The 25,494-nt window shown below is 44.0% G+C and overlaps 1 protein-coding gene across 2 annotated transcripts in view; it reads right to left on the reverse strand.

The window, feature by feature from the left end:
* Hsd11b1 (hydroxysteroid 11-beta dehydrogenase 1) overlaps positions 1-25,494 on the reverse strand; it is a 49,937-nt gene that overhangs the window by 6,043 nt on the left and 18,400 nt on the right. The window contains exons 2-5 of one of the 2 annotated variants that reach the window (XM_006250473.5): positions 19,519-19,629; positions 18,686-18,816; positions 17,760-17,871; positions 17,467-17,652 (exon numbers count right to left, since the gene is read on the reverse strand). In XM_006250473.5, coding sequence (XP_006250535.1) covers positions 17,467-17,652; positions 17,760-17,871; positions 18,686-18,816; positions 19,519-19,594 — 505 coding nt within the window. In that variant the 5' untranslated portion in view covers positions 19,595-19,629. Of the gene's footprint in view, positions 1-17,466; positions 17,653-17,759; positions 17,872-18,685; positions 18,817-19,518; positions 19,934-25,494 lie in introns of those variants that run through there. The other variant, NM_017080.2, reaches the window with a different exon arrangement.

Here is a 25,494-nt window from a genome sequence, read left to right on the forward strand (position 1 = left end):
GATACAGAAAGATAGAAATAATCTCATGAGTCCTATCAGACCACCACGGGCTAAAGCTGGTCTTCAACAACAATAAGGGAAGATATACATGGAAATTGAACAATGCTCTACTCAATGATAACCTGGTCAAGGAAGAAATAAAGAAAGAAATTAAAGACTTCTTAGAATTTAATGAAAATGAAGGTACAACATACCCAAACTTATGGGACACAATGAAAGCTATGCTAAGAGGAAAACTCATAGCTCTGAGTGCCTGCAGAAACAGGAGAGAGCATATATCAGCAGCCTGACAGCACACCTAAAACCTCTAGAACAAAAAGAAGCAAATACACCCAGGAGGAGTAGAAGGCAGGAAATAATCAAACTCAGAGCTGAAATCAACCAAGTAGAAACAAAAAGGACCATAGAAAGAATCAACAGAACCAAAAGTTGGTTCTTTGAGAAAATCAACAATATAGATAAACCCTTAGCCAGACTAACGAGAGGAAACAGAGAGTGTGTCCAAATTAACAAAATCAGAAATGAAAAGGGAGACATAACTACAGAATCAGAGGAAATTAAAAAAATTATCAGATCCTACTACAAAAGCCTATATTCAACAAAACTTGAAAATCTGCAGGAAATGGACAATTTCCTAGACAGATACCAGGTACCGAAGTTAAATCAGGAAGAGATAAACCATTTAAACAACCCCATAACTCCTAAGGAAATAGAAGCAGTCATTAAAGGACTCCAAACCAAAAAGAGCCCAGGTCCAGATGGGTTCAGTGCAGAATTCTATCAGACCTTCATAGAAGACCTCATACCAATACTATCCAAACTATTCCACAAAATTGAAACAGATGGAGTGCTACCGAATTCCTTCTATAAATCCACAATTACTCTTATACCTAAACCACACAAAGACCCAACAAAGAAAGAGAACTTCAGACCAATTTCCCTTATGAATATTGACCCAAAAATACTCAATAAAATTCTGGCAAACCGAATCCTAGAGCACTTCAAAACAATCATCCACCAGGATCAAGTAGGCTTCATCCCAGGCATGCAGGGATGGTTTAATATACGGAAAACCATCAATGTAATCCACTATATAAACAAACTGCAAGATAAAAACCACATGATCATTTCATTAGATGCTGAGAAAGCATTTGACAAAATTCAACACCCCTTCATGATAAAAGCCCTGGAAAGAATATGAATTCAAGGCCCATACCTAAACATAGTAAAAGCCACACACAGCAAACCAGTAGCTAACATTAAACTAAATGGAGAGAAACTTGAAGTAATCCCACTAAAATCAGGGACTAGACAAGGCTGCCCACTCTCTCCCTAGTTATTCAATATAGTTCTTGAAGTTCTAGCCAGAGCAATCAGACAATAAAAGGAGATCAAAGGGATACAGATTGGAAAAGAAGAAGTCAAAATATCACTATTTGCAGATGATATGATAGTATATTTAAGTGATCCCAAAAGTTCCACCAGAGAACTACTAAAGCTGATAAACACCTTCAACAAAGTGGCTGGGTATAAAATTAACTCAAATAAATCAGTAGCCTTCCTCTACACAAAAGAGAAACAAGCCGAGAAAGAAATTAGGGAAACGACACCCTTCATAATAGTCCCAAATAATATAAAATACCTTGGTGTGACTTTAACCAAGCAAGTGAAAGATGTGTATGATAAGAACTTCAAGCCTCTGAAGAAAGAAACTGAAGAATATCTCAGAAGATGGAAAGGTCTCCCATGCTCATGGATTGGCAGGATTAATATAGTAAAAATAGCCATTTTACCAAAAGCAATCTACAGATTCAATACAATCCCCATCAAAATACCAATCCAATTCTTCAGAGAGTTAGACAAAACAATTTGCAAATTCATCTAGAATAACAAAAAACCCAGGATAGCTAAAACTATCTTCAACAATAAAAGGACTTCAGGGGGAATCACTATCCCTGAACTCAAGCAGTATTACAGAGCAATAGTGATAAAAACTGCATGGTATTGGTACAGAGACAGACAGATAGACCAGTGGAATAGAATTGAAGACCCAGAAATGAACCCACACACCTATGGTCCCTTGATTTTTGACAAAGGAGCCAAAACCATCCAATGGAAAAAAGATAGCATTTTCAGCAAATGGTGCTGGTTCAACTGGAGGTCAGCATGTAGAAGAAAGCAGATTGATCCATGCTTATCACCCTGTACAAAGCTTAAGTCCAAGTGGATCAAGGACCTCCACATCAAACCAGACACACTCAAACTAATAGAAGAAAAAGTGGGGAAGCATCTCGAACACATGGGCACTGGAGAAATTTTCCTGAACAAAACACCAATGGCTTATGCTCTAAGATCAAGAATCGACAAATGGGATCTCATAAAACTGCAAAGATTCTGTAAGGCAAAGGACACTGTTGCTAGGACAAACCAGCAACCAACCAATTGGGAAAAGATCTTTACCAATCCGACCACTGATAGAGGGCTTATATCCAAAATATACAAAGAACTCAAGAAGTTAGACTGCAGGGAGACAAATAACCCTACTAAAAAATGGGGTTGAAAGGGGTTGGGGATTTAGCTCAGTGGTAGAGTGCTTGCCTAGCAAGTGCAAGGCCCTGGGTTCGGTCCCAGCTCTGAAAAAAAAAAAAGAAAAAAAATGGGGTTCAGAGCTAAACAAAGAATTCACAGCTGAAGAATGCCGTATGGCTGAGAAACACCTAAAGAAATGTTCAACATCTTTAGTCATAAGGGAAATGCAAATCAAAACAACACTGAGATTTCACCTCACACCAGTGAGAATGGCTAAGATCAAAAACTCAGGTGACAGCAAATGCTGGTGAGGATGTGGAGAAAGAGGAACACTCCTCCATTGCTGGTGGGACTGCAGACTGGTACAACCATTCTGGAAATCAGTCTGGAGGCTCCTCAGAAAATTGGACATTGAACTACCTGAGGACTCAGCTATACCTCTCTTGGGCATATACCCAAAAGATACCCCAACATATAACAAAGACACATGCTCCACTATGTTCATAGCAGCCTTATTTATAATAGCCAGAAACTGGAAAGAACCCAGATGCCCTTCAACAGAGGAATGGATACAGAAAATCTGGTACATCTACACAATGGAATATTACTCAGCCATCAAAAACAATGGCTTTATGAAATTCATAGGCAAATAGATGGAACTGGAAAATATCATTCTGAGTGAGGTAACTCAATCACAGAAAAACACACATGGTATGCACTCATTGATAAGTGGATATTAACCCAAATGCTTGAATTACCCTAGATGCACAGAACACAGAACACTCAAGGATGACTAAAATGCGAATGCTTCACTCCTTCTTTAAAAGGGGAACAAGAATACCCTTGGGAGGGGATAGGGAGGCAAAGTTTAGAACAGAGGCAGAAGGAACACCCATTCAGAGCCTGTCCCACATGTGGCCCATACATATACAGCCACCAAACTAGATAAGATGGATGAAGCAAAGAAGTGCAGGCCGACAGGCACCGGATGTAGATCTCTCCTGAGAGACACAGCCAGAATACAGCAAATACATAGGTGAATGCCATCATTAAACCACTGAACTGAGAACGGGGCCCCCGTTGAAGGAATCTTAGAAAGGACTGAAAGAGCTTGAAGGAGCTCGAGACCCCATATGAACAACAATGCCAACCAACCAGAGCCTCCAGGGACTAAGCCACTGCCCAAAGATTATACATGGACTGACCCTGGGCTCCAACCTCATAGGTAGTAATGAATAGCCTAGTAAGAGCACCAGTGGAAGGGGAAGCCCTTGGTCCTGCCAAGACTGAACCCCCAGTGAACGTGATTGTTGGGGGTACGGTGGTAATGGGGGGAGGATGGGGAGGGGAACACCCATATAGAAGGGGAGTGGGAGGGGTTAGGGGGATGTTGGCCTAGGAACCGGAAAGTGAATAACAATTGAAATGTAAATAAGAAATACCCAAGTTAATAAAGATGAAAAAAAAATATGGGCTTTAGAGAAGGTGGTCTGGTTATAAATTCTAAGTATGGTATTGCTTGGCTGCAATTTGTGGATAATTATTGAGCTGAAATAGCCATGTAATACATGTAGCAGAGACTCTGACTCATCCAGAGAATGCTGTTGTTGTCAACAGAATTAGTATTCAAATCTCCAAGAAATGTATGAGCTATTCAAAAGTCATGTTGGGACAAATAGCTAATTACTTAGGGGAACAAAAAAAAAAGTCACTCTAAGAAATGAATTCAAACTGTAATGTGGGAAGTAAGATGTCCAATAAGAGAAGGGTGAGTGAATTCTCATCTCAGGAGACAATTCAGGAGAACAGGCACACTCAATGAAAGGAAGGATAGGAGGACAGATGTAAAACTTGAAAAATAGCCAGGTGCTGGAAACACCCACCTTGCCCCTTTTGCAAGCAGGAGTTTCCAGGAAACCCCCTCTTCTAGCCTTAGAAGGCTGTCCAGGCACAGGCAGTGTGCATACCAGCTTGAACACATGCCACGCCTTTTTTTTTCAAGAAATTGAAATAAATAACAAAAGGATTCCAATTACTGCCACTTGGTTTTGAGTGGAAAGGTTACATAAGGCTAGGGCTGAGAGATCCACTTCCAGGCAGGAAAAGGGTAAGTCAGCAGAGGCTGCTGCACTTGCAGAAGGCAGCAGACAGTGGTGTGGAGCAGAGCACCCCAGAAGCTGAGCTTAAGCAGGGGCTAACTTTCCTTAAAGCTTGTCGTATGTCTTGTTTTAAAGTTCAAAGGCTGAATAATTGCTCAGGGTTGAAAGGTCAGTGGAAAAAACCAAGATTCAGATCTGTTTTTAGTGGCCCACACTCTTATGCTCAGATTACCTGTCCTCTACAGTTGCCTCTATTTTTCTTTTATTATTATCATTGTCATTGCTGGGCTTCTCCTCTTTGTACTCACATTGCCCAGGAATCATGTGTCAAATCTGACTCCAGTCCCATAGTGTTGGTAAATGCCTCTTTGATCTGATGTTTAAGCCCTAGATAGGCAAACTTTATGACTACAGTACTATTTTTACTTTCAGTCTGACAGACGAAGGTGTCCGCAGACAGGCTTGTGACTCCTAGCCCTTTAGATCTGCTTCCCAGGGTGCTTTAACAAATCAGTCAGCCCAGGCATGATGACATCACAGCCCAGTCCAGTGGTTCTCAACCTAATGGCTCCTAATGCAGCGAACCCCAGCCATGAAACTATTTCTTTGCGACTTCATAACTGTAATTTTGCTACTGTTATGAACGTAATGTAAATGTCTTATGTGCAGGATATCTGATAAGCAGTCTGAAATACACTGCTAGGGAACTTCTCACCCACAACCCTTACCAGTGTGACTGATATCACACAGACATGCCCAGAGGCTCATCTCCCAGGTAATTCTAGATTCTATCAAGACAACTACTAACATTTACCATCACATGTGGTATAAGGTGCTTTTAAACATCAATATATATATATATATATACATACACACACACACACACACACATATATATATATATATATATATATATATATATATATATATACAGAATTATTAAGCAGGGGTCGAATCAGGGCAGCTGGAGCACAGGGGAAAAGAAGCAAGGTGAGCAACATCACAGCCTCTCCCTACCCTTGGGAAGTTAGAAGCACCTGGGAAACCAACGTTATTATTTCTGCACTTAGAAAGATAAAAAGCCTCACTTTAAGGTCAGCTTAATTACAGAGAGGAAACCCTTGATTTTCAGAGCTTCAGTCCCCTCCACCCCCCAGAGATTCTTGATTTAGGAATTGCTGTTAATGATTGTGAGCCAGAGTCCCATAAAAGAAGAAAATCTGGGGCAGATTACAAAGCAGGAAAAAGAAGACAACCTCCTGGCCCCCAGCACATTCTAGCACAACCTCGGGCATTTAATTAAAGTCTGTTTCCTGTCCTAGGAACTATTCTTAAACATTTTCCCACATGACACACCACATAAACCGCACATGGTGGCATACATGTGACCCCAGTACTCTGGAACGAGATAAGGAGGACAGGGTTTCAAGGTGCTCCTCAGCGACACAGCACACCCAAGGCTTCTCTGGGTCACACAGGACCTCTTTCAAAAGAAAATGAAAGGAACTGGATTTTCAAAGGAGTTTGTCCTTCCAAGCTTTTGGAAACGTTGCAATATGTTACTAGATGCAAATGTGGAAGTTCTGGCACACAAACTGATTAGCATTGTGTGGGAAAGTCTTTTGCTAAAGTTAAGCGGCACATCTTGACATTTTAACTAGCCAAGTGAGAGCATTCCTGAGACAGGAAGCAGGGAGAAAAGGGTTGAGTCATGTCAGAGTCACCAAGTCACTCACATGTTCTGGGAAGGATAGGTTCCCACAGAACAGGGTTGGGTGGGCAGGAGAGGAAAGGGTCACCTTGTTCTCAACGTCATCCCATAGGAGCTACTAGTCCAAGTGCCAGTCAAACACCTGCCAGGATCAGAACCTCATCAACAGAGGTAATTTGTAAAGAGATTGTCCTGATATGCTTGGAGCAGTTGTAACAGCGAGGGGCTGAGAAGCCCATAAGCGTTAGGCTCAAGGTCAATTTCTAGTTAACACAGAAGCAGGGCATATATGCCGATGATAGAGCTTCAGTGACTATATTTTCTAAAGCAAAATACGGGACAAAGAGTCTGACATGTCCGAATGCAAATGTGATCGAAAAATGGGACAGAATGTTCGATTAGAACTATCCCCAAAACGCTGGATTCCAGCCAATGCAGAGTAGCCAGAGCTGGGGAGCTGGCAGACAGGCTGTGTACTCAGACTTGTTAGCGGAACACCAGAGGTCAAAGGGAGGCTTGGGGTGCAGGGTCTAGGATTTATAACTCAGGCAGTGGAAACATGGGAGACTTCAAGCGAGAACTTGCCTAAACGGTGAAGCCGTTCCTTTGCCTGGGTCCCTCTAAAAGTCTGAAGAACAGCAGGAGTGCAGCTTTTTGGTCTAGGTTGCTGTGTTTGTTTTGGTGTTTGGAGTATTCAATTAAAGCAGTTGAAGATGCGCCTTTGAAATGGAAGTCATTTGAAAATCCAGCAAGGAAGCTGATATGGAGAGGACAGAGCAAAACACACCTGGAAACCACTGGGGATTGGAGTGTTGACCACAGGGATCACCAAGGAGTCTAGAAGGAAACCCCCAAAGAATTTACCACCACATCTCCCACTTCACTTGGTTCCTAGGGCGAATACCTTTTTTCTTTTGAAATAATTTCAAACTTTTAGCAAAGTTGAAAGAGTGTGACACAAGATTTTTTTTTTCTCCAAGTCCCCTTTTAGACAGGGTCCCATATACTTCAGACTGGCCTCAAACGATTATGTACTGGACTCTTGAACTCTTGATTCCCCTTCTTCACTCCCAAGTGCTGAGATGATAGGTGTGCATCACCACTCGTGGCCTCCGTGGGCCTTTTGAGAGTAATCCCAGTAACTGCGGTTAGGGCTAACGCCATATCCTGTCACCTTGAATACTCCAGAGTCCATTCCTTCCGCAGAGGCACATTATCCTGATTGGTCTCACTCCAAGCATGACAACGGAGTCCTTCATTCAACTCTTAGGGCTTCTGGAATAACTATAACAAGGTGGGTAGTTTAAGCTAGCAGAGACTTATTCTCACAGCTGTGGACCGGAGATGTGTGAAATCCGGGAAATCATTTTCTCTTTAAATGCTCCAAGAGAGGATTCTTCCTGGATGCCAGCATTGCTGACGGAACCCCTGCTCTAGTCTGTGACCGGATGTTCATATGGCTTCTTTTCCTCTATATTTGGTCCAGTGTCTCTCATATTGGATTTAGTACTCAAGTGGGTAATCCAGGGTGATTCTATCTCAAGAGCCTTCATTCAATTAAACCTGAAAAGAGCCTTCTAAACAAGATTATGTCTATAGGATTCGGATGTCTTTCCAGGGGCCACCATCCAACCCCACTACAGGAATGCTAATGGGTTCTTGCTCTATAACCTGCTGATGGCCAATGGAGTGTGGATGCTTGTCTCTACCATACCCTTTAGAGCAGAGGCACCCCAGAGAACATGAGTTACATTGCATGTTGGGACTTGTTAGTCCACTTGTCTTTGAAATAATTCCCCAGTCCGTCATGGAAGTTTATTGGCACTGGTGGGAAGTGTAAGTGCGTATCTGGTACCAGCCAATGTGCCGTGACCGGCTCCTGCCATACACAAAGAGCCGATGGCTCAACGTTTACAGATTTTGCAAACAGCCCATGGCAATCATGGGACTATTTACACTATAGAAATGCTACCAATCAGGTTTATAAAAAGTTTCCTTTCTGGGGAGCTGGCCATTGGACACACACCACACACTTATCTCGACAGTTCTGCCATTTGGATTTGTCTGATAAACCTGGCATGATTTGGTTTGAACTATTCAGTTCTGGTAGTCTCAGGAGTAACTCTATGTTCTTCATATCCAATCCCACCAGATCCATATGTGTGTGTGTGTGTGTGTGTGTGTGTGTGTGTTCCAGTCCATTCTGTGGCTGGTGATGTTAATCACAGGTCACTGGGCTCAGGAGGAGCAACACTGAGATTGCTCTATTGTGGAGCTATTCTTTCTCCCTGTAATCAATAATTATGTTAAGTGAGTTATTTCAAAAGTATATTAACCATCCTTAAACACAGTTCAGTGGCAACAGGCACTTTTTTTTTGTTGTTGTTGTGCAATAGCCTTCTACCACCATCTCCAGAACAGTTTTTATGTTGCAGACTGAACTCTACACCCATTAAACAGTGAGTTCCATTTTTTGCCTCCCCTGGGCCCGGCTTCCACTATTGATATTTTAGTACCTCAGTCCTTATTCTGTTTGCTGCCTCGTGGTGTTAAGTCAGGATTTCCTCCTTGTTGGGACCACATACTATCCTGCTGTGCCTGTGAATTCTCATCTGCCTGTTGTGGATACTTGGGTTCCTCTTATGCTTCAGCTGTTTTCAAATCTCTCTCTGAGACTGATTCTAACTCTTAGTATCTACCCAGGAGTAGAGTCACAGGATTATGTGGCAATGCTCTTTTTAAATGTTTTGAGGACTGGCTGTGTCCTTTCCCCTGACACAGCTGTACAATTTTACATCCCCCCTCCTACTATACAGGGTTTCCTTTTTTTCCCCTGCATTTCTCTCCCTTCTTCTTTCTCTCTTCCTTCCCCTCATTCTTTCTCTTTCTGTCTTCCTTCCTTCTTGCCTGTCATAATAGCAACATGCTAATGGGTGTGGGTTGGTTCTTCCTCACCTTTGGGGTTTCCCTAATAATTAGAGATGTTGAACATCTTTGCATGTTTCCATTGGGCACTCGAATATCTTCTTTGGGGAAGTATCTTTTCAAGTTCTTTGGCCAATTTGAATTCACTGTTTTGATCGTTTGTTTGTTTGTTTGTTTGTTTGGTGTGTGTGTGTGTGTGTGTGTGTGTGTGTGTGTGTTTGAGTAGGTGGCACTGAGATTATATAAATGCCCTGTTTCTTATTAAACCTTTAGCCTCTGGTTTTGACATTCATTAATGTGTCCTGGATGAATGATTACTGTGATGGTTGCTGACTGGCGATTCTCCAGTGTCCTTTTCTTTTCTGTTTATCATTTTTGACCGTCCACTGCATGGGGGAGATGCCTCCTCTCTCCATTTGTTTATTCGAGGGATTATATAATCATGAACTCATTGTTTTCTATGGCGTTTAATAGACTGTAATCCATTTATTATGGTAATTTTAATGCTGCAGTAGCCCCAGCTAGGGCTAGTGGAATCCTTTTGAAGTTAGCCTCTGTACGTCTATTATTCTTTGACCATTTCTTTACTCACTGACAAAACACGATTTCTAAGCTCGCTTGCTCTTCTTTCCTTTATTCCCTTTCTCCAGTACTGGGGATCTTGCCTGGGGCCTTCAGAACCAGGCAAGCTCTGTGTGGCTAAGATGTAGACTCAGGAGCCTCTTCTACTTCCTGTCTCTGCCCTGGACCTGCTGTTTTTAGAGGTCCTTTTAGTGGCATTGAGAAACAAGATTGGTGGCTGTAAGAGGAGTAAATGTTTGTGTTCATGTGTGTGTGTGTGTGTGTGTGTGTGTGTGTGTGTGTGTGTGTGTGTGTGTGTGTGTGTGTGAGAGGGGGGGGGGGAGAGGGGGGTGGGGGTGGGGGTGTGAGTGCCATGCCCATGTTTGTAAAGGTCAGAGGACAATTTATGGAGTCAGTTTTCACTTTCTGCCTTAATTTGCAGGACTGACTGAACTTGGGTCTTTAGGCTTACATGGCAAGGGCTTTGCTCATGTCTCCTTGGCCCTACCATGCAGCATTTCTTAAAAGAATGTTTTCAAGTCACCGTCACCAGTTGCCAACCTCTCTGATCTTCTAAGAGTATCTTATCAATCTTGTACCAGATAGAGTCAAGGTTTCAGCAGCATGGGTCATCACATCTGTGTGAAGATTCCTTTGGCCTTAGTTGTTTTGCTGGTGAAATCTGTTTCACATTCTCAGTAACAAAGTGTTCAGAGCCTCATGTGCTTCTGGGTATTATCTTTCATTTCCCATAAATCCTTGGCTAGAAACGAGACTGAGGCTAATCCTGTATAATCAATATTTGCTTCATTGATTTTTCTGTTTCTACCGGGGTACTCAGAGTCTATGTATTTCTATCACTGCAGTATAGCTGATGCTTGTTTTAAGGATGAATCCTGGTATAATTTTAAAATTTTCCATATACCAGTCAGTTATAATTAAACACTAAGCACATAACTGAGTTTGAAGTGGTAGCGGCAGGAACAGCTGTAGATGTGTCTGCATGGAGAGCTGACAAGCACTGGTTGTCCCAGTAAGACCGAGGTTTCATTCAGATAACCCTGTCCCAGCAGAGTCTTTACTTCGCTCTGAAACTTTCCAGGCCAGCCTTTCATCATCTGCAGTTCTTAGTGTTCTTATCTTCTGAGTTCCCGCAACAGAACACCAAAAATCCAGCCCCAAATACGCTACAGCATTCTCAGCCCATCGTTTTGAAGCCCTTCATCTTACAGGGTGTAGCCCGTCATCCAGGGAAGTCAGGGCAGAAACTCAAGGCAGGAACAGACGAAGGGGCCATGGAGGAGTGCTGCTTATTGGTTTGCTCTTCATGGCTTACCTAGCCTGCTTTCTTAACCACACCAGCTCAGGGGTGGTACCACTCACACCAATCAGCAAGCAAGAAAACGCCCCACAGGCTTGCCCACAAGGCAGTCTGGTGGGGGCATTCTCTCAACTGAGGTGCCCTCTTCTCAAATTACTCCCCTTGTGTCAAGTTGCTACAAATGTAGCTGGGACGCTGTCTGTACCTTCCCACCCCCATTCCTAAATGAAACTCAAATTATGGCAACTAACTTTTTTTTTTTAGCTTCAAAACAACAAGTTCTAAAAATGTTGCTGACTTTGCAAGTTGTGAGGTTAATGTCCTGAGTTGTAGTGTTCTGTCAGTTTCTTTATAGCACTGGAGGTGCTCCCTGTGGTTGTAGAAGGTGCTCCCTGTGTCTGTAAAAGATGCTCATTGTGATTGTAGAGGCTTCAAGGCAACCCTTGACTGCTTTTTGCGGCATTGACACACCCTTCCTTTTCACTGTGTGCACACCATTACTTTCATATCATAGAAACAGCTTTAGAAGTTGATGGCATTGCTTCTTCTTTTGCCCTTGCCTTCTCTTCTCAATCTTTGACGAGAAGTTCATCTCAGAATTCACTTTTCCTCTCTGTGCTCCCTTTTTGAGGACAGTCTTATTTTACAGCATACGTTTGGTTGAGAGACTCGGGAGCCAGATTCTAAACCTAAATATGCATCTGTGTTAAGTCTAAATCAGGCACATGCATCTTCCCTCTTTAAGTCTTAGTTTTCTATCCGTGTGCTTGCTGGTAGCATCATCACACTCCTCACCCATGAGGAAGAAGTTGACATTTTCACCTAGAAGTGGCCAGCAGTGAGGCAGCTCCGAGGGTTTCAGCTCCACTACCCTTGAGTTTATTTTCACCTTGAACCGCATTATGTTTCAGAGCAGAGCCCACACCCTGCCTCCACCTCCCAAGGTCTGGGATTACGGGAATGTGTGTCACCATGTCAGGTCACCCAGCCTTGCAAAGAGAAAACTTGAAGCAGTCGTCATGGATAATATTATGTTGTCCTCAACCTGAAGAAATTGTTACTATTTTCATCAGAGAGGCTTTCTGAGTTCATATCTCTATGTCTCCTTTTAGGGGCAGATTAAACATGGAACGATTCATCGGATACTACCTCAATCCTTCAGGACTCACCCAAGTCATTGTCTTAAAGCTACAGCACCTCCTGGAGGCGTAGGTTCCTGGCGAGGCTCACGCTCACCCCCTTGGCATTCTTCAGCCCCCGTAGATGTCATAGCTACACATGTACCTCACTTTTTATGTTTCTAGCCTTCACAACACTCCAATTCCAGAACACCCCATAAATGAATTACTTCTGGGTTAATTGGATTGAAGGGTAAATGGGAACATTTTCTTAGTGCGATCAGAACAGGTTGGATGAGGGGTAAAGATGGGTTCCTACCCTGGGCCCTTTCACATCTATCTTCGGACTTCCACCTGAAAGCCGTAATACCAGAGCTGAAGGAGATTAACATCTGTACATCCCTGTCTTTATGCCAAACGTTACGGAGATTCTGAATCCTGCTAGTTGATCTGTGCAGTTGAGAAACCTGTTTTTTTCCCCTCCCTCTTTATAATGTTAAATGCTTAAGTTCAGTTTAGACCACACAGGCAGCCCTCAGCTGACATGAAGGTTACAGTCCAACAAGTGATTTCATTCTCACTAATGTCCTACCAGCTTAGGGAATATTTAACCTTGACAGTGTGCCTGAAGTATTGTACAACCGCATAATCACTGCTGAAATCTCTGTAGATGGTTGAGTAAGCCAGAGAACAAATGCATTCGGATAGGATGGAAAATTAGATTTGTCTATCCATCCATCCATCCATCCATCCATCCATCCATCCATCCACCCACCCATCCATCCATCCATCCATCCATCTAGAGGATCTTTTAAAAGTTGGTCTTTTAAAAATTAACAGTTAGGGGTCTTTGAAAGAGAGAGAGGTCTGAGTGTTTAGAGGCTATTGACAAGGTTCTGTGTTCTTTCAGTGTATTTTCCTTTTGATCTAGGAAACCCAGTCCTTTATTACCATGAATAGTTTCCTTGATAAGGAAGAACTTCCATCTACCCAGGTATGTGTCCTTTGTTCTATGGTTAGGATTATTGGGATTTTAGGGAGGTGGGGAGACAGACAGACAGACAAACAGACACACTCACACAGCTTCTGAGGGTGACCTCTCACAATGCAGTTAAGACAGAGGATTTGTTTAAATTTCTCTGGTGCTGGTTGAAAAGACTTCCTGTGACATGGGAGTAGATGGAGTTAGGGAGGAGGAGGGAGGGTAGGCTCGTCACTGACTCCTTGGAGGGGACCGCACATTGAGGAGGGTTGGGAAAACTGCATAGGTACTCAGTTCCTATACCATGCATGTGACCAACACAACAGGTCGTGGTTATGGAGCCCATAGAACTGGAGGACTCAAAAGTAGAATCAGCTCTACTGCCTGTGATGGTATATGCTCAGCCAAGGGAGTGTCACTATTGGAAGGAGTATTGGCCCTCTTGGAGTAGGTGTGTCACTGTGGGCATGGGCTTTAATACCCTCATCCTAGCTGCCTGGAAGCCAGTATTCTGCCAGAAGCCTTCAGATGAAGATGTAGAATTAGAACTCTCAGCTCCTCCTGCACCATGCCTGCCTGAATGCTGCCATGCTCCTGCCTTGATGATGATGGACTGAACCTCTGGACCTTTAAGCCAGCCCCAATGAAATGTTGTCCTCATAAAAGTTGCCTTGGTCATGGTGTCTGTTCACAGCAATAAAACCCTAAGAAACCATTTAAAATGAAACATAGAAGACCCATTTTAACTAAGGGCTGATGGGCTTTTTCTCAGATATTTTCTTTAAATCCAGTGATTTTGTTTATTAAAAGTAAAATTCAAGCACTAGCATCTTGTTTTAGAAATACCAACTGGGCCTTTCCCCCCTCTTTCTTCTTTTCTTTTTTCTTTTTCTTTTAATTTTCTTCCTTCCTTCTTTCCTTCCTTCCTTCCTTCCTTCCTTCCTTCCTCTCTCTCTTTCTCTCTCTCTTTCTTTCTTTCTTTCTTTCTTTCTTTCTTTCTTTCTTTCTTTCTTTCTTTCTTTCTTTCTTTCTTGTTTTTTGAGATAAAGTCTCCATTTATAACCCAGAATGTCCTGGAGCTCATGGCAATCCTCCTGCCTCAGTGTCCTGAGTGCTAGGATTTACAGACATGCTTGGATCATTTTCTGCTCTTACATGTTGTTTGGCATGGATGGCATAGAAAGGAGTAATTCAGCAACATTTGTGCTCTTTTATTGAAGGAGGACCACTGATAATTAGTTTTGAATATAGACTAGATCCCATCTGTTGCCCACTATGGCTGAAGGCTACAGGTTTCAGGGTTTGTCCTTCATTTTCTATAGCTAGAATTCAGTTATCACATCAAGCCTTCTTGGATAGACAGACAAATATAGCACTGTAGGACTGGTGGTCCTAACACAGTTGGTTTTCAGACAGCTTCATAGGGTATGGCTCTCCTATCAGCCTTGGCTGCCTACTCTAGGTTGGTCATAGGAGAAAATGAATTTAGATTTGCTTAAGGCATGATAATTTAGTTTTAATTATAGAAGCTAACTATGTGAAAGACAAGAACTTGTTCCATAGGGCCAGGAAAGGCGCTGGGTTGTGGCACAAGCATTGGTATCATCCCTGAGAGAGCTAAGGAGGTGGCCAAGCTTGAGGAAGACAGAGTATAAACCCTCTGTGAAGTGTGAAACCCAGAAATGCAAATAAAGAATTGCTCCATGTTGTAACCCAGCAAAAAAGTCCAATGCATTGTAAGTGATCACAACTCTAACTCAGTATGTTTTTTCTGACCTTAGGGACAGTTTGCTATTTAGTGTCCCATGTTTGTGAGATTCATATTTTTAAAAGTAAAGACTAATGGATGTACTTCCTGATTGCTGAAAAGAAGACAGCAGGGTTGGGGAGATGACTCAGTCATAAAAGTATGTGCCATTCAAGCATGTACTTGATTTCAGGCCTACTACATTAAAACAAAAAGCCAGGAATACATTGAATAGGATAGGAAGAGACAGGAGGATCTCTGAGGCATGTTGGCCAGCCAGTGTAGCCAAGTTAGTGGACTCCAGGATCTGACAAGAGACCCTGTCTCCAAAATCAACTAAGGCAGAGAACGATTGGAGAAGGCACATGGTGTTAGCCTCTGGTAAACCATATTCACAACCACATACATAAATGCTACACACGTGCACAAATAGAAAAATATATAAAAAAGTTGTGCCTGAAAGCAAAAGGGCTGAACTCTAGGCTACACACATGACAGATACAGGGAGAGCCACACAACTCAATTTCTGCCTCCCAGACCCTATACAATTTAGTGTCATTCCATAGGTCCCCAAAATGTATAGGAACATAGGCTATCAGAATCCCATCAGATCCTTAGGGACTATGGTAAGCCTTGCTCCCTCTAAGCACATTTAGATCATGCACATTATAAAAGTTAAATTCTCTAGGCAAAGGTGAAGGAGCTTTTGATTGGACTGCATGTCTTGGTTCATCAGAAGTCATTAAAACCACCCACACTGTGACCGGTGTACAGGTTTTGGCCAATGCAGGGGATTCACTGGGGATGTGCCCAGCACCCTCCCACTCAGTATGCATCTGGAAGCTCTCTTTGGCTTTCAGCTCAGCACGTCTGAGGCTGAGGAGGGGCCAGTGCCTGTGCTGCCTGGAAGCACAGGGGTGAATATCAATCACCCTGCTGGCCGGTGGCACAGACACACTGTCCCTTTATCCAGTCACCACAGAGGCCTTTCCTGCACCAGAAGGGAGAACACTTTAGCACATCTATGGCCGTATTCATTTCAAGGAGAACTGACATTTGTGAAGTATTTAACAGTTCAGAGGTCATTTATGATTGCTATTTTTATACCCCAAGAACTAAGTTTGTAAGGCTGATTTATATTCCTGTGCTCTGACTTTCCAACCACATCTTTGCTAATCAGCTAATGTGTAGGACTTCTCTGGAGAGCCTTGGTGGTGTCTTTGGGTGGTGCCAGCATGTAGAACATGGGGGAGGGGAGGGGACGCACTACCTCCCTCTGTGCTACAGAACTCTATCCCTGAGAGAGTTTCTTTGCTCATATTTCTACCTAGTTGGTTGCTTCAATTTTATTTTTTTTTTGTTATGTTTTGTTTGTTTTTGAGACTGGTTCTTACTATATAGATCAGACTGACCTGAAACTTGTTATATAAACCAGCATGCTCTTGTGCTCACCTCTGCCTTCCAAGTGGTGGAATTAAAAGGTCATGTATCACTAAGCTCAGTCTGAATTTCACTTTTAATGCTACAAATTGATATTTAGAAGAATGCCCTCAGTATATATTGCTGTCCCTGTCCCCTCTCCCACACAGTACTGGGGATTAACACCAGGGTGGATATTGGCTAGGCAATGGGTCTAGTGCTGTGCCATACCCTTGAGCAGTGGTTCTCAGCCTGTGGGTCTCGACCCCTTTGGGGGGCCGGATGATCCTTTCACAGGGGTAGAATATCGGGTAACCTGCATAGCAGATATTCACATTACGATTCGTATCAGGAGCTAATACATAGTTATGAAGTAGCAATGAAATACTGTTATGGTTGGGGTCACCACAACATGAGGAACTGTATTAAAGAGTCACAGAGTTGGGAAGGTTGAGAACCACTGCCCTAGAGCAATTTCCCTGTCCATTGTTATTATTTAGTTCCTTTTCCCCAGTCAACCATCCTACTGTATGTCCTTAAGGCATTCGATTCTTATTTCTGCTTTCGAATCCACTGACCCTGTGGCTCTTGGTTGTGATAGAAGCAAAGTCTTTTCTGTCCATTGTGACCATGTCGCTCCTGTGAAAAGACTGGAACTGGCTATGCCTTAGCAGCTTTTCCTATCCCTCTCCTTTCCCAGGCATGGCTCACACACCAGGTTTCCCACGGGCATCCTGGGCTGTTGCTTTTTGTCTGTTCCCTTCAGGGATTTTGTAGTCCTGCTTTGACCAAGCCTGACTTTTTGGGGGCCATTAGTTCCTCACAGTGCCTCTTTTCTTCAACATGCATGTCCTTCCCTCACCGGGTGTACACCCCAAGTCGCTCATGAGTGAACCTGCCTGTGTATTACTGGCTTCTGTATCTTATCACCATGAGCATTTTAGGTCCATGCAGTGTGACTTCCCTGTATGGAAACCTAACACAAACTTGTGCCCAGCCCAGAGCCTGGCATTATTCTGTTCTCGACTTCTACCCTGACCCCTGTCCCACTCACCAGCCATGGAGGAGATGATGGCAATGCTGCCATTGCTCTGTTTCAGCATGGGCAAGGCTGCTGTGCTCAGGACCACATAGCTGAGGAAGTTGACCTCCATGCTTCTTCGCACAGAGTGGATATCATCGTGGAAGAGAGACATAGTGGTCTGTGTGATGTGATTGAGAATGAGCATGTCCAGTCCACCTGCGGAGAGATGGATTGTCTGAGGAAGACCGCTTGGACTCAATCCTGTCCCCTTTCCCTCCTGAAAGCTCTAAACCCAGAGAAGGAAAAGAGAGGGGGAGCCTTACCCAAGAGCTTTCCTGCCTCAACAACAAATCGCTCTGCAAAAGCCATGTCTTCCATAGTGCCGGCAATATAGTGAGCAGAGGCTGCTCCGAGTTCAAGGCAGCGAGACACCACCTGCAGAGGCATAGCAGAGACGGTGGCCATCTTGGTCATAGGTTTTCATGTGCAGTGTACAGAGTAACTGGGGTTTAAATGAAAGTTTGTTCCAGAGCTGTTTAGATTGAAACCAGTCTCTCCCTCCCCCCACCCCGTGTGTGTGTGTGTGTGTGTGTGTGTGTGTGTGTGTGTGTGTGTGTGTGTGATATTCTTAGATGATGCCAGGTGGTGGTGGCACACACCTTTGATCCAAGTACTCAGAAGGCAGAGGCAGGCAGATCGTTGACCCTCAAGGCCAAGTTGGTCTACAGAGTGAGTTCCAGGACAGACAAAACTACACAGAGGAATTCCCCCCACCTCATAAATATCCTTAGATGATCATTGTGCTCTGAAATATATTAATTGGATGTCATCATTGGGTTAGAGTTTACATCCATTATTTATCTCTGCAGGGTTTATGAACAAATGTTTCCAAGTGCATTGTGGGTGTGGGTGCATGTTTCTGTGCAGGTAGATCTGAGTTTGTGAGTGCTGTTATGACCTAGGGCTCTCAAATTTGTGAGTCTGTGGGGCATGACAACATAAACGCATGAGCAGGTAAAGGAATCCCAGTTTCTGGATACATGTATCTGTCCATGGGCAATGTGTATGAACAGGTACAATTGTGAACATACATAATCAAAGAACTCTGGCTAACAACACTGAGTGTGTGTGTGTGTGTGTGTGTGTGTGTGTGTGTGTGTGTGTGTATGGGGGAAGCCTTTGTACATAAGTGTGAGACTATAAGCTGGACACAAGAAGGCAGGCTTATCTGTGGCTACAGAATGCTCACCTTCTGGAGCCCTTCCTCCGACCTTGCAGTCAATACCACATGGGCTCCCATTTTTGACAGATGATATGCCATTTCTCTTCCGATCCCTTTGCTGGCCCCAGTGACAATCACTTTCTTCCCCTGGAGCATTTCTGGGAAAGCACAGAAGCAATGAGTGTCCCCAAAGCCTTGTCTCACTTTCCATACTCAAAGGCTGTGAGCCCAGATCATTTTGCCTCATGCCGTAAAACACTGAAGCAACACTTAAGGTTATTCATAAACAGGCTCTCAAACACAGGTTTGGCCTGGATGTCCAGAGCCGAGCCTTCTTGCCTTCATTCCTAAAACATCTCCATGTGCAGAGATCACAGAGACAAGGCCAGAGAGGTCAGAGTTTGGCGAAACTACCCAAGTTCAACCCTTTTGGCATAATCTAATTTTGCTAACACTAAAGGGAATTTTAAAAAGTATCACAAAAATGTGTCCACAGAGCCTCTACTTAGTCATCAACTTCATAGCCCTTTCTGTTTTTTATTTTGGCTTCTCGGCTATCAGTGTCTCCATAGATCACAGCTATCTGACTGAGCGATGTGTCTGGGTACTACCTTCACTTCTGTAGATCTGACATTGCTTTCCATGCTGCAGGCCAAGCAAAGCATAGCCTCCTTGGCTGTATGGTTCACCCCTCCCAGTCCCCTCCTGCCTGCAGCCTGTGGCTGGAGGATCCAGGGTTTACAGACTCACATTCGGGGTTCCTCTTTCTCAGTGGTGTAGGGATCAAGAACACAGCTAGATCTTTAGAAACCCTTGTGTTTTAAGCCTGTTCCTCTAGTGAGGAACACAGTGGTACTCACCTGGTCTGAACTCTTCATTTGTAGAATAGTAGTAACCCAGGCAGAGCACCAGGACGGGGAGGAGGTATTTTTTCATAACTGCCGTCCAACAGGGACCTGGCTCAGGGAGCTCTGTAGGACACACAAAGAAAACCTGCAGCTCTTTCTACAACCTCCCAGGCAGGCAGCAGCCTCTGAATTGTGACATCAGGGACGGGGGAGGCTGGAGTAGTCTCAGGCAGCACTAGCCAACTTCCCTGTCAGAGCAATGATTGGCTTTGGGTGGGATCCCATTCGTCCCTGGCAGCCTGCGTGATGGATTTCATAATGGACAATGTTTACTCCATTTCATTGAGTAAGAGGCAACTTCCAGATGGCCAGGCTCATGACTGTGCAGGGCTGGGTTCCTGAGCATCTCCTACCGAGACATCCTTTGCACACAGCAGCAATGGCCTTGCAAGAATGGCTTGTCAGGGAGGGAGGGTGGAGGGGTGGAAGGGCGGGATAGAAGGAGAGGAGGAGGGAGGGTGGGAGGAAAGGAAGGAAGGAGGGATGGAGAGAAGGAGGGAGGAAGGACACACACACATACACACACACACACACACACACACACAGAGAGAGAGAGAGAGAGAGAGAGAGAGAGAGAGAGAGAGAGAGAGAGAGCGAGCATGTGGGGCTTTTGGGAAATATGAAGGATACAAATAGAGCCAAACTCAAGCCAAATCTCAGCCTTGCCCCACCCCCAACACCCAAGTCTGAAGCAATTAAAAATTAACAGCACAAAACAGCAAAATGAGCTCAAGGAAAAAAATGGGCATGTCTTAGGAGAAAGAAAATAAGCCAGTAAGCTACAGAAGTCCCACACTCCAGTTCAATGAAAAAGCATTGCAACATCAAAGAGAAGTTGCAAACCAGCCAGACCCAGATGGCAGGAAACCCAAGCTCAGTTCAAGACTCTCAGGCAAGTGCAATGGAAGTGCCCTTATTACTACAGGGAATAAAGAAGGAATGATGGGCGCCAAAACAGGAAGGAAGGTAGCAGGTTGTTAAACTGGGTTATGTAAATGCTGTGGAGGAGCGAGGAGCAGAAGAGGATGCTGGGAAAAGAAGGTCAGACCAGAGGATCTAGACCACCTTTGGCTATAGCCAAACTGCTCTCTCATAAGCTGCAGCGCTAACCTTCTTTTTACCTCTACTTTGAGTCTGGGTCTCAGTAAGTTGATCAGGCTGGCCTTGAACTTGCTCTGTTGCCTCAGACTTGTGATTCTCCTGCCTCAGCCTCTCAAAGAGTTGGGATTTCACACCTGTTGCCATAAAGCCCTAAGGGACCTATCCCACGTGCTTGAAGCAAAAGTAGCACAGAGCATCTGGGTCCCAGGTAAAATGATCCAACAGAAAGATCAAGAAGAGAGACACTATAGCAACTAAAAATGTATTATTATGACAAGACAGAAAATCAACTTCATATATCTGTAGCAAGGTTTTTTTAACCCCTTCCCCTCACAAGATTTTATTAGAGAATAATCCTCAAAGAATTTAAGATGCACCACAGTCAAGTTTTTCAATTTAAAACCAACCATCCAAAATCATGAAAATCACATGGGACAAAGCAAATCCTCAACTGTGAGTTACAATAGAGCAAGTAGAGAGTCTCAAGAATGAGTTACTGGCCTCTGAGGGGAGATGTCAATCAAGGATGGGAAAGGCCTGAATCATTCAGAGTTTGGAGAAACCAAATTGTGACCCTAAAACAGTCTCTGGAAAGATCCGGTGGCTTTTCACTTCAGAGCAAGAGAAAATAATTTAAGGCCCAGAGGAGATGAAAGAATTTGTCAACAAAGGCCACAGCTGTGAGGGTTGCTTCCAGAAGACAATAATGGTTTGAGAACAGCAGAGAGCTGGAGCCGAGGGCGCGGAAGACAAAAATAGAAAGGGTAAAAAGTGGGAGGTGCAGTCATGTTGTCAGGACTGCCTGCATCGGAGCATTCTCAGAAAAGCTTTTATGCTACCAAGACGCATGACAGGCAGGACTCCATGTTCTTTCACAGGGGGCAGAAAATAAGACTGTGTCCTTAGCCTTATGTGATTAATGGCTAAATCATTGACTTGCATGCAGAAAATAAGATAATATGTTTTTTAAAATGTGCTTAGTAGTGAAACTGTAGGGAACCAGAAAGATTTGCTTTAAAATATCATGATTCAAAAGGAAGATGGGGTGAAGAATGCAGAGAAACAAGAAAGAGAGAAAGGAATGATAAAAATGACACAGAGAGAAGAGAGAAAGGGATGAGAGAGGGTGGGGACAGGGAGAGGGCTGTAGCTTCATGCAGAAAACACAAGCTTCAAATACAGATGGCCATGAGATGGCCTGAATGCAACAGGCTGGGGGCAGCAGAAGTCAGATTTTGCAATGGGAGTTGCTGATCAGTTCTTAAGTCAGTGACAGTACAACCCAGTCTCTCAGAAGACTCATTAAGACCCCCAAACCTCCATCAGTTCATCAGAGAACACAGTAGCTCTCTTGCTGTTAAGACAGAAACACACCCATTGCCCTGATTTCCATGAGTTAGAACAAAGAACTGTCAAATAAAATGCACTAAATAGACGGGTGTATAACAGTTGGGATACACTGGCAGTTCTCAGACACTCCAGTCTCAGAAGCTTTCTTTTTCTTTCCTTTTGGTCTTATCTAGTATTTTGAGACAAGGTCTTGCTATGCAACTCAGCTGGCCTTGAAGTTGTGAGTTTTTTCTGCCTCAGCTTTTCTGTGCATTGGGTTTATAGCTGTATACCATTGCATCTGGTACCAAAGAATTGTGTGTGTTTGTGTGGGTGTGTGAGCTTCTGTGTGTGGACGCATGTGTGTGCGGTGTGTGTTTGCACATGTGTGCGTGCATATGTGTGTGTATGTTTGTGTGTGAGCGAGCTCCTGTGTGTGAGCGCATGTGTGTGTATGTGTGTATGAGTGTGTGTGTGTTTGTGTATGTGTCTGTGTGTATGTATGGGTGTGTATGTATATTAATGTATATGTGTGTATGTGTGTGTATGTTTGTGTGTGAGCACATGGGTATGTGTGTGTGTACATTCATGTGTGTGTGTGTGTGTACATTTGTGTGTGTGTTTGTATGTGTAACAGTGTAGGTTCAGGTGTGCAGGAGCTGTCCACTTTGCTTTATGGGACTAAGGTGCTGCTCTAAGCCGGGAGCTCACCTGTTTGGCTAGGCTGTCTGAGCAGAGAGCCCTGGGGACCCTCGTACATTTGCCTCCCCAGCTCTGAGATTACAAGTGCAGGCCACCATTCCAAGACTTTTATGTGGGTTCTGGGACTCAGCCTTGGATTCCAATGCTTGTATGGCAAACGCTTTACCAACTAAGGTTCCTCAGTTCCCAGTGTGACGGAAGTTTCACAGGTGTTTTCCCTATTGACATCAATGCAGAGATTTATCAGTGTTGTTTAAAATTAAAAAAAAAGAAAAGGCTAGCTTCCACGCACAGTCAGGGCAATGAAAAACGTTACACATCTTTTAGCCTTTGGAAAGTTAAGAGTCTCAGCACTATAACAGGTCCACAGCTAACTCCGTGGTAAAAGTGCCATACAACTCAGCCTGTGGACAGCATCCCTGCAAAACTGAAGACAAAGGCGTAATTCATCAAAACCCACACTTCTGAGAAAGTCTCTAAACGTACTAACCTTGCTTTTGGCTTCTATAGTTCTGCTTCTGGCTAACTGTTCTTGTTAACTTAAATATGTCAACCCAGGATATGGTTTTTGTGTTTGAAAGGTCACCTTGAGAAGGGCTCAGTACTACACTGGGATCCCAAACACCTGGTGGTGTAGCCAGCTGGCTAATAAGGACTTTCTATTGGCTTAAACCCATGTCCCAGAAGTCTTCTCCAGTGAATACCCTACATTTCTGGAGGTCCCATCGAGCTCCCCAGAGACCAGACCTTGGGATTCCTGGGGTCTCAGTCCTCCAGATCAAGGAAGAGTGTGATGGTTGAGTGCACAATCTGAGATGTTCCAGGTCCCCAGCACCCGCTTCGATCAAACACTGTCACTGTCTAATGCTTCAGAGGAGTCTGATATCTCCACTCCAAAGAAAACAAACAGGAAGTTGCCTGTTGTGTCACTCCAGAGGTGAGAGTGGTTAAGATGTTTTCTGTTTGGACACGTAGGAACATTTGGACTTGGTCACTGATCAAGTGTTCAGTATCTCTGTGAGACACCACTGGGATCCCTCTGTTTAGGTGCGTGAATGCATGGTGGCCAGTCCTAGATCTCTCTGTCTCTGTCTGTCTCTCTCTGTCTGTCTGTCTCTTTCTCTGTCTGTCTGTCTCTCTCTGTCTATCTCTCTATCTCTGTCTGTCTCTGTTTTTCTGTCTCTCTGTCTCTGTCCCTCTCTGCCCCCCCCCTCTCTCTCTCTCTCTCTCTCTCTCTCTCTCTCTCTCTCTCTCTGCCTTTCTATGTGTTTCTGTCAACTTCTCTGGTGTGAGACCCACTCTAAATTAAGTCTTATGTCTTCTTATTTGGGATTCAAATCCTCTTGGCTCTGCCAGACTGCCCAGAGATCCCCCCTGTAAGACAAACAAACAAACAAACCTGCTGCTTCTGTTCCTCCGGGGCTGAGTGGTCCCTGGGTGGAGTGAGGGAATGCCTGGTCTTCTCCTCCAGGGTGCCCTGCCATCTAAGCAGAATCCACACAGGGAGAGGGAAATAGTTCTCTGAGGTGAGGATTCCCTCTCTATTCTCACCTGTTCTAAGCAGTCCCAGAGAAGGGGAAAAGAGGAAGTTCTGCTCTTTCCTCTTTTAAACCAATGATCCATGTAATTGGAAAAATGCAAAACGTTTATATGCATACAATTATCATGCGTTTACTACCGAGGATGTCCCTGGTATAGAGAAAGAGGGTCTCTCACCATTAGGGAAAGGACATTAAAAGCAAAGAGAAAATCTCGGCCCTCCAGAGGCTATTTATTTAGCTTCACCTACAAATTGCTATCCACTGCTGCTGAGAACATTACAAAAGATGACTTCCTTGAAGCAAGAGTCATGACCCGACTGCCCAACAAATGGTCAAAGGCCAGCAGGACACACTGATATTCTGAGGACATACTCTGACCTGGCGATGCCTGAGAGTCCACAGTACAATGACAGAAAGTAGAAGATAAATGAATAAATGAATAATTAAAGAAAAAGAGGACAACTCAAACACGCAAGTGGACAGAGAACACCAGAGGGAAAGATCATTCTTCTGGAAACAGCTGCAGACTGCTGGCCACTATCCTTCATCAGGATATTCACAAGACTTTATGAGTTGTTCAGACCAAGGTTTGCTATACCTTCACTGGACAGCCTAGAACAAGATGTCTTAGCCAGATGCCAGGTTTGTGCTCAAGTAAATCCAAAATGGATAGCCTTACTCAGGAAGGGGTCCTAATGAGAGACCAATGCCCTGGAGAGCTCTGGGAAAACAGGCTGAGGAGATCTAGCCTGCCACAGGAGGATGCAGGTGCTTGCTGGTTTATTTAGATGCCGTTTCCAGGTGAGTAGAAACGGTCCCCACATGGACTGAAACTCCTTAAAAAGCTCCTCCAGGAACCAGTTCCCTCCTGATTTGGCCTCCCTCTAACAATGGGGTTCAACAATGGCCTGGCTTTCATAGCCCAAACCTTTTCTTTAATAGCTAAACTTTAGATATAGTTTGAAAGCTTCTTTGTGTATATAGAGCCCAGAGGTCTGGGCAGGTAGAAAGAACATAAAAGGAAACACTAACAAAGCTCTCATTAGAGTCCAGTGAAGGGTAAATAGATTTCCTTCCTTTGCTTTGCTTAGTACTCACTGCACCCCATGTGGGAGGAATTTCCCCCCCATGAGATGATGTTTGGAAGACCTCCGCACTGCTTCCCAGGCAGAGAGAACAGCAGTCAGAAGAACTCTCTAACCATTCCTTTCTCAAGTCAATATAGGCCCTCCACTTCTCCATAAATGCTACCTAA

Source organism: Rattus norvegicus, chromosome 13 (genome assembly GCF_036323735.1).
Source record: "Rattus norvegicus strain BN/NHsdMcwi chromosome 13, GRCr8, whole genome shotgun sequence".
Classification (NCBI taxonomy): Eukaryota; Metazoa; Chordata; class Mammalia; order Rodentia; family Muridae; genus Rattus; species Rattus norvegicus.